Here is a 10,519-nt window from a genome sequence, read left to right on the forward strand (position 1 = left end):
GCTAATGTCCGTCACTGAAGGGCTTCTTGTTAACAATGTCCCATTGTAAGAACACCTTGGTGCAAGACTTCACCCTATTCATTGCTAACAGCGGAGAAAATCGAAGTGCGAAAGTAAAAAGGGTATTTTTTTAATATTCTACGTCTCAGTCTTTGTAGTTCTCTTACAGCTGGATCACTAATAATTCTCTTCCATTTGTTTCCCAAAACGTCATGAACAGTTAATTTTAACGAAGTCCAAGCGCGTAGCTCCACATTCGTGCATTTAGCAACAAAGGTTTCATCTTCCATTAATTTTCTTAATTGTGATGCGATAAAAACTGTTTCTTTTGATTTGACCTCACCGATCTTGGGAAAAACTCCTTTCCAATGTGTGAAAGCTTCATCTTGTTTATGAAGAGCCGCTGTAAGATTCTTCATCGGGCTTAACTTAATACGAAGCAAAGCTAACATGAATTTACTTGTAATAATTAAAAGTTTGATCTTAACATTTTCCTTTCCAGCAATATACATTTTTCTCATATACCACTCCTTCACATTACAGTGGTTTTTCATGTCTTGGATGTTCCACAGACACAGAAATCAACACTAGAAAAATTTTGAAAAATATATGTAACCGCATTGCGTCTGGCATTGCAAACAGCGCAACAAAACTAAATATTACAGATAAAGCAAAATCCAATGTTACAGCGACTATACCGCACAAAAAAACAAAATTTACTTTAATTGCTTAACGAAGACATCCGGGGACGTAAGATCATCTTAATATAAACTAATATTACTAACTCAAAAGACTAATATTACTAACTCAAAAGATTCTGGCAAATGATACTTACCTGCCTCTTTTTAAAACTGACAATGTATAACGCCTTATGTTACTTCGTAATGATACTTTTTATAATATGAACAAACAAAGAAATAAACTAGCAAACCTAATTGAAAATTACGGTATATTGATAATTTGTACTTACGGACCGTCTGACAGCAACTGAATAAAACACAATTTTAGTGCCATACGCGTTTCGCCTTTATTTTCTCCAAGGCAACATCAGTGGCCTGGTATATGTACATATGTTTGCTATTTAATTTACATTTTTGTCGCTGTGTTATAAACAACCTATAGGCACAGTGACAAAAATGTAAATTAAATAGCAAACATATTCCAGGCCACTGATGATGCCTTGCAGAAAATAAAGGCGAAACGCGTATGGCACTAAAATTGTATTTTATTCAGTTGCTGTCAGACGGTACATAAGTAAAAATTATCAATATACCGTAATATTACACGCACCTGAGGAAGACAAGACTACAAAAGTTGCTGAATGAAAATGTCAAACAAAGTACATAATTATAAATATCTCGAAAACCGTATGTTGCACCACGTTTCTCAGGATACATTGTGGTTTTACAACGAAAAATGCATGTGGATTGATACAACAAACACCAGATGCAAAATAGTTGTTCAACAGTGTAACTGGTAGTATTCGAGTCTTTTATGTACCACACACAACATGTTTCGAGAGACAGCGCTACAATCATCAGAGTGTCAAACTCAGCTCATGAGGTTAAAAATCTAAAAACTCTACCAACACATTTCCAGTATTGATAAAATAAACTACAATAAAAACGCATTGGACTATAGGTCTTTGTCTTGCATTAAAATCGTCGTCTTCTGCCCGTAGTCGCACCATCTCACATCGCACCCACACACCAGGTCGCGTCCTCCTGATCAACTGTAAGCTCTAGTTTGGCAAGCTGACACTTCTGAAGGTGTCCGGGAATTGTTGTGATCTGAGATGTCGAAGACGGTACTGTGTGACAACAGCTACTGGGTCACCATATTGTTATTCTTTGGTCATCTGCTTCTCCTCGTTTCAAAGCTGCAACTTGCATGATGCCTTCTACGATACTCAGAGTCAAACTATATCGTCAGTGCTATAATTGTAAATCTGCTTTAAAATTGTTGGAAAAATCCGTTAAGAAATCTTGTTCCGTTGTTTTCACTTTCATCTTAAGAATACTGTCGAACTTCTTTTCATGAAGGGTAATCTCCAGTTATTCTAGCACATTGAGGTTTTTCCTTTCTTTTCCATGTATCGGATTTCTCCGTCTTCTTCTAGTCATCTACGGAGATGTCCTGTTTCGTATATATGGTTCGCAACAGCTGAATCGTCGTAGTTACGAAGTTCTTCCCGTCTGTCCAGTATATACTCAAAGACAATAAAAACGACGCACCACGAAGAAATTATCTGAATGGAGCGGAAATCGGTAGATGTGATGTAATGAACAGACAAGCAAGTGATTACAATTTCAGAAAAATTGGATAATTTTTTGGAAAGAGATTCACAAAGTGAGCAAGTCAGTACAGCGTTGGTCCACCTCTGGCCTTCAAAGAAGAGGTTATTCGGCTTGCCATCGATTGTTAGACTTGTTGGATCTCCTCCCGAGGGATATCATGCTAAGTTACGTCCAACTGACGCGTTAGGTAATCGAAATCTAGAGCTGGTTGGGGGGACCTGCCCATAATGCTTCAAACATAATCAATTGCTGAGAGATGAGACGATTTTGCTGGCCAAGGCAGGGTTTGTCAAGTATGAAGACAAGTAGTAGAAACTCTCGCTGTGTACGCGCAGGCATTATCTTGCTGAAACATAAGCCCAGGGCGACAAAACTGGGCACAGAACATCGTCGACGTACCGCTATGTTTTAAGGTGACTGCTACGAAATTAAATAGCACCCCATACCGTCACTCCTGGTTGTCTTTTGCTGGCATCAGGGCTCATTTCGAAGCGGGACTCGTCACTGAAGACAATTCTACTCCAGTCAATATTCCAAGCCGAATGTTCCCGACACCTCTGCAAACTGGCTTGTTGGTGTACAGAGGTCAATGGTAGTCAGCCCAAGGGGCCCTGCGAGCTCGGCCCCGTCTCTGTGAGCCGCGTATTAACCGTACTTTTGCTCACTGAAGCGCCAGTCGCACGTCGGATCCTTGATAATGATGAATCCGTGGCTCTGAGTGCTTCTCTGCCGATTACTCGGTCCTCACTTTTTGTCGTCTCTCTAGGTCGACCGCTTTCTTCTTCACGCTGTGTTCGGCCACGGTTCGCCGACTACTCCACCCGACTTCTTTGAGCACAACTACACGCCCTCTGCCAAATGCTTCACGCGCCTGTCTGCGAGGCATATTTACCGTAAAACTGAGGATTCGAAAAGACTTTATGCTCTGTTATCGACATGTCCCCTGTTTACTATTCGTGCCAAGTGCACGGTGAAATGCGCTGTGCCGTCCCATATTCATCCGTCGCCCACCTAATTTTCCGATTCTGTATTTCACGTCGATGCCTTTATTTATATCAGTTAGTGGGGAATTTGCGTGAATCCTTCCTCGCGGTACGTCCTTTTTTTTCTTAGAGTGTGCTTTGCATCACAGGACGCGCAGTATATTTTAAAGAGTCCCAGTCAAATAAACAGGTTCATAAGATTCGTGTGTGACGAGCCATAGTGGCTGACAATTTTATTCATTTTATTAATGCTGTCTGTTGCTGTGTTCAGCATCTGTAACCACTTTCAAATGATCTGGGTCGCAACTACAGTAGTGAATGCTGTTATAAACAGTACAGTCAATGAGGAACATGAAGCCATTTTAAAAAATTTACAGAACTGTGATCCCACAGCAAATACAGTTGTGTAGAGTACGGTCTCATTTAATTATGTTTCACACAACTTCATTTTTTATTTACTTTTTCATGCTAAAATGTTTCGTATCACTAGATTTCATACCACTTTTGCAATTTCTATTCCGATTTTATGCCTCGATTTTTTTGCTGCATGTTGTACTTTGTTTTACATTTTAGTATTTGATACACACTTCAGTCGTGTGAAATCATTTTAATTAATGACAGTGAAAAGCCTATTTTAATCTATTGAATCTGTGATGGTGGATATTTACATCACCACGTGGCTAATGCCACCTGATGGTTACATCCAGTGTTTACATGAGTATACGACGCCCTCAAGCCATCGTTCGCACTTGTTCACGTGTCTGCGTGTACAAATTATATGACTTCGCCACTTGTATCAGAATACTCCTAATGGTATGTTATGGCTGTTGGCCACGTTGGCCTTTTTATTTGTTCTTAGATTTCTTTCTGTAGACTTGGCTTTCAGCCAACTGAATCAATTATTGCTATGGCAGAGTATTTTATTTTGTAACAGACCTGATGGCAGCATTAAGATCAAACCGTTGATTGTAAATTGTGCAGTAATGTGCCTTTAAGAAGGACATTTAAGAATAAAGTATCAGCTAAGAAATTAAGCACTGATGACTATCGAAAATGTGTATTAATTAATGTTGACAGATTATTCAGTACACTATTCGATTCAAATTACTTACAGTTTCTGATGTAAAGCAATGTAAGTTGATGTCATGATAACCGAGTCATACTCGGTGATAAAGTGAGCATAGTAGCGTGGTGGCTAGCCATCAGCTATGTGTACAACAGGACGTGATTTAAAACTGATTTAACAATAAAAAGACTGCTTGTAAATATAATGTACTGAAATTGTAGCCTACATGTTCTATACGTAGAAAAGATGAAAACTGAAATTGTAATCACCATGTTATAGATGCAGGAAAGATGTAATGGTACACGTAACTGAAATTGTAACTATATGTCATAGATGTATTAAGATGAAAAAGTAGCAGACTGGCTACAGACGTATTATAAAAACGCAATTGAAACACACTGGTAATATTCGCGAAATAGATGCAATTGATCTGTTACGAAAAAATAACCAAAAATTTCCATAATATATTAATCTATGTATCTTCGTAGTTTTATTGCCATCCATACCTCTAATGACTATTTGAACTTGCATGGCAGACAGACAAGTGAAGCATTTGCCTATTCCAACTTGCATGTCAGACAGTTACGTAGCTGTCATCGCGACAGAGTGAGAATACCATGTACCCGTCGCTCCTACTTGTCGTAGGAAGCTGCTGATTGGCTGCTTCATTTTTACGGAGGTATAACACTGAGTTCTGAGTAACAAATCTAAATATGTGTAGCACAGTTGGTTTATATGCTCTCTGTTCCTCTTCTTTTCGAAAAAGTGTACGTGAGTTGTTAAATAGTTGAAAAATGTAACTGAACGAAACTGATAAGAGAATAAATTACTGAATTGTAAATTTCACAACTGGATAAGAATGGTGTCAACTCTTCTTCTCCATACTTGTGGGTACTTATCGGACTAGCTACTTCATTTTCATGGCAGCACAATACTGAGCAGTGAATGGGACATCTAAATACACTACTGGCCATTAAATTTGCTACACCACGAAGATGACGTGCTACAGACGCGAAATTTAAACGACAGGAAGAAGATGCTGTGATATGCAAATTATTAACTTTTCAGTGCATTCACACAAGGTTGGCGCCGGTGGCGACACCTACAACGTGCTGACATGAGAAAAGTTTCCAACCGATTTCTCATACACAAACAGCAGTTGACCGGCGTTGCCTGGTGAAACGTTGTGATGCCTTGTGTAAGAAGGAGAAATGCGTACCATCATTTTTTCGACTTTGATAAAGGTCGGATTGTAGCCTATCGCGATTGCGGTTGATCGTATCGCGACATTTCTGCTCGCGTTGGTCGAGATCCAATGAATGTTAGCAGAATATGGAATCGGTGGGTTCAGGAGGGTAATACGGAACGCCGTGCTGTCAGTAATTACTTATTTGCATAAAAAATCGCGAAGTGAACTGTTTGATAATCTAAAAATAACAAAACTGTACCGTTATAGATCCCACTGAATATGCTTTAGAGTAAGAAAAAGGCGAAACGCGACTGGGAAAAGTAAATTAAGTTGCAGCAAGAAAAGGTGGTTTTATTTACAAAACAAGTAGGTATAAGAGTGTTTAAGTGTGTGGACCGTAATATCCATCATTTTCTGTGATAGTAAACTGACTGAATTTTTATAGTTGCATATGATACCACTTGTTCTCTGTAGTGGAGAGTTGAAAAATGGCGGAAAATGTACTGACGGCAAACACATAATAAAGGCGAGAGGTATACATGGACTTCGCACAAAGCTCGGACAATGCCGAAAAAGGCAACTGTGTATGATCTGATTGAGTATAATGAATATATGGATTCCACAATTTCACTGTATCGAATAAGCATTGTGAATTCAATTTTTCAGCAAGATCGGATCAGCTGATACTATTCAGTCGAAACAATGGCTTATTGCCTACCTGTTCCTCAGACTGACTCACAGTGACCGAGAAAGTTCAAATTAACATCTTCATAAATGTTTTATACGAGAATTCCTTAAACTCAAGATTTACACACAAAAACGCAGACTCTGAACCAACGTACCCAGTAGATTCGACATAAGACCAACAAATTCGACGCTCGGGTCTGTGAGAGAGTCTGATTAAATTCGTATATATAGTGAATGTACCATTGCATTTCAGCTGTTACTGGCTCAGTTCACAACTATCAACCACAGTATTGCGCATTTATCTTATATAAGCTGAAGTTCCTGTTTAATCTAGGGATGTTTTCCCAGTTTCATGCCTACCGGTGGTGCCTACTGACTAAATTCAGGTGTATGGTACTATGTAACTTATATATTACCTTGTCACAGTGTAACAGACCGTATTAAAGTCCACATAATAGAAAGCAAGCGTACGCCCGAAAAGGCGGTTTATGTCAATTTACGTAGTGGCAACACTTGGCCTACAATTGAACCTCAAACAGATCCATTTCTGATGCTGACGTTGCACTAGTTCTGACGTTTTAATTTCTGACAGTATTGCTGTCTCAGATTAATATAAGTGTGATATCGTAGCGCATACAAATTGCAAAATTATAAAGAAAATATTAAGTCTTAAAATATGTACACTACAGTATATTATACGATTTCAATATTCGAATAACCATTGTCTCTGCAGTCAAATTAGCCTTCTTTGTCTATTCAGAATAAGATCAATATTTCAGGTATCATATTGCATTTCTCTGTTTTTTTGTTGATAAAGACTAGTATTATGTACTATGCCCGTGTCTGGGAGTCACTACGGAGCTCGTACAAAATTCTGTATTGTCTGCTACAACTTGCACTATTCCACATGCAAAATTTAAAATCTGTTTAAACTGTGACATGAGAAATACCATTTTTTCTATATGTGGCTGAGCAAATGCCGCAACAGACCATAGTTCCCAATTCTCAACCGTCAAAAACACGCCTTTTCGTAATTATGACCACCCGTAAGTTTAGCTGCTCGTCAAATTTGACTTCGCTTTTTTGCTTAATAGTAGAATTTCCTGTCCGTCAGTCAAGAATAGTTACGTCACAGAAAGAGACGGAATACCTGTTTTCAGTAACAACGACGTTCAATTGAACGTCCGTCAACATTAATTTAGGCTACCCGTGGTTTACAGGGATGCTTCTTTGAATAAACTAATACCGATTCTTTCCTCCATCCTACTATAAATTAGCTAGTGAGAACTGTAATAAGCTCCAAGCGTAGAAGCAGTTATTTGGTTTGTAACATTAAAATATTTGTTGGTCAACCTTCCTATTAGTATCATTAAGTATTTTGATGTAGAATCGTGAGACAAAAAGGAAAGTATACTCGTAGATAAAAAGTATTTATTAATGATTGATGAAATCTTCGAATGAAGATGACGACTACGGAAATCGCTGAAACGGTACTGTACAACCTTCATTTAAACTCAGAACATCTCCATGGGGAGGGGAAACAACCAAGCCTCAAGTGCCCCTAACATTGACCTCCTTGATGATGTGGAGAAGGAAATTCGTTGAAGCGTTGCTTCAAGTCGACCTTGTCACTTGGCTGCTATCACGAACAAGATTTCACGAGTCAGATTATCTGAGAAAGCCTACACTCCCATTTAGTAATGATCTTTGCCGAAGAAGAACGTTTACTTTAAAGCGCCACTTAATTCTCTATCAGAAAATTGACTAACAACTATTGTTGTTGACTATTCATAAACTTTCTTCTTGAAATTGGTTGGTTGGTTATAAAACAGCTACTGAAACCATTTAATAAATCTGGAATGTACTGTTTAACTTAAATATTTTTTGACATTCCTTTAAATACGCAATCAAAACAAAAGATTATATCGGAACCATACACAGAGCACCGAAGTGAACTAGTGGCAAATTAACGTAGCAGTGGGGGGCCACAGCTTAACGTTCGGCCGACAACGAGATTACTCGAGAGTAACTGAGGAAGAAATAAATATTTATTTGCTTTTATGATCCACTTTTGGAAAGAAAACAAAACGTGGTTTACTCTTGAGAGAAATCATACAGTGTATTACCTTATACCAAGACGTGCTTTCTGGTTACGTGTAAGAAGATTGCGAGAACGAAATCGCGACGGATCGGCAAGCCGAGGAAGTCAAGCGAGACGCCGAGATGCGGAGAAACCGTCCGTGACACGAGTATAAATACGTGTGGGAGCGGTGGACGAGGCAGCACAGTCGTCCTGCGACGACTGATCACACAAGTGTCCAGTCACTCCGGCAGCAATGGCGAGATCGCGGGCTTCTAGCAGGCGGCTGCTTCTGGCGCTGTGCTTGGGCGCCGCGCTCGTGGCGACTGTGGCCGCGGGAGGCTACGGAGGCGGAGGGCACGGGGGCGGCGGGGGCGGAGGACACGGCGGCTACGGAGGCGGCGGCCACGGAGGTGGTGGTGGCGGCCATGGAGGCGGTGGCGGTGGTCACGGGGGTGGCGGAGGTGGCCACGGAGGCGGCGGCGGTCACGGAAGCGGCGGCGGCGGTCACGGAGGCTACGGAGGCGGCGGTCACGGAGGCGGCGGCGGCGATCACGGAGGTTATGGAGGCGGTGGTCACGGAGGCGGTGGTGGTGGACACGGAGGCGGTGGTGGTGGACACGGCGGTGGTGGACATGGAGGCTACGGAGGCGGTGGTCACGGAGGCGGTGGTGGTGGACACGGAGGTCACGGAGGCGGTGGTGGTGGACACGGAGGTCACGGAGGCGGCGGCGGCGGCCATGGAGGCGGCGGCGGTGGTGGTCATGGTGGTCACTATGGCCGCTAAGTATCACTCTTCCTCTCTACTAAGCCATCTCTTACTTTCGGACATTAAAAATTCCCACTTCTGTACTGTCTGGACATTGACTGAGTCAAAAATTTTATTTCTTGTTCAATAAAATGTCGCTAAAACTGTACATTAATTGTTTTCCGTACTCTTTCTTCCCTTGTTTTTGTGTCACTCATTTTTTTGTCGTGTCACTCGTTTCTGTACACGAGAAAATTTGTGAGTTTCAACACAGTGGTTGCCTTATTACGAAGGTTCTACTGCATCTTTTCTTGTTATGTGGTATCCGACGTTTCAGATTCTCCATTGTTATGTGTATGCTTTTAAAGCAGCTGGTAAATTAACTTATTCTATAAAGTGTTACCCTTCCAAAATGGATCTAAAAGAGAATTTCCTTTCTATCATGATTCCGAATTACTACGAAATAAATTTAAATCTTTCGCTTACGCTGGATAAAGTCTACAATAGCCTTTATTGAAATATCTATTCACGTCGTATGCTTTATATTTTTACATTGTTGAAGATCCTTGGTCAATATTTTTGTGCAATACAAAGTACATCGATTAGAACAGCGAAAATACCGTGAACAATAATTCCATTCACCATTTCATGTAACAACCCCAATGTTAATATGTACGCGATCATTATTCAGTATACTCAAAATCCCGAGTGGCTGAAGAAAGGTACAAACGCTACAACACCAAGTGGGGTGTACCAACTCAAACACAAACTGACTACGATTCAAAGTGAAATCAATCCGATATTAAGATGTAGTCTGTGAGATCTCATACTACTAAGTCCGCCAGAAAACTGTACAGACACTTTAAGGAACGAAATGTATTACTTATGTGTTTATTTTACATTCAATAATTGAACACACCTGTTGTACAACCTTCAATTTAGCATATGGTTACTGTAAATGTTCAAAATGTTCAGCGTTGGTGGCTGAACACATAACAGAACGACGAGCGGTCTCCGAAACTACGTCAGCCAGTGTTACAGTGGAGATCGCTGCATATGTAATCCCCTGGCGGAATTCCTCCACCGTGCATGCCTTTCATCGATAGACGTTATCTTTCACATTTCCCCACAAGTAGCAGTCCATATGTGATAGATTTGGAGACCGTGGAGGGAACTCAATTGGCCCTCTTCGTCCAATGCAATGCCATGGAAAATTGTCATCCAGGAAAGTTCGTACGGCTAGGTGGTAGTGTGGTGGCGCCCCTTCCTTTTGGTAGAAGACTTCTTCATCAGGTCCATAAAGGGCACGTATACCTGGCAAAATTGATACGCGTATCATTTCCAGGTAAACCTTTCCAGAGGCAGTCGCATCGAAGAAAAAGGGTCCTACCATGCCCCTGGATGATAGTCCGCACCACGCATGAACCCCTAGTAGAGTTACTGTTGGTCACTTGTCATTCATGAGCTAG

At 40.7% G+C, this 10,519-nt stretch overlaps 1 protein-coding gene across 1 annotated transcript; it reads left to right on the forward strand.

The window, feature by feature from the left end:
* The first annotated feature begins 8,558 nt into the window (after positions 1–8,558).
* LOC126481828 (uncharacterized) lies at positions 8,559–9,157 on the forward strand. The gene has a single exon (XM_050105787.1). It carries the CDS (start codon positions 8,559–8,561, stop codon positions 9,087–9,089), a length of 531 nt encoding a protein of 176 aa, XP_049961744.1. The 3' UTR covers positions 9,090–9,157.
* Positions 9,158–10,519: the final 1,362 nt, after the last annotated feature.

This window comes from Schistocerca serialis, chromosome 5 (genome assembly GCF_023864345.2).
Source record: "Schistocerca serialis cubense isolate TAMUIC-IGC-003099 chromosome 5, iqSchSeri2.2, whole genome shotgun sequence".
NCBI lineage: Eukaryota > Metazoa > Arthropoda > Insecta > Orthoptera > Acrididae > Schistocerca > Schistocerca serialis.

Excerpts from the sequence above, each read along its gene's own strand:
- LOC126481828 (XM_050105787.1), top strand. The coding sequence starts at position 8,559 with ATGGCGAGATCGCGGGCTTCTAGCAGGCGGCTGCTTCTGGCGCTGTGC.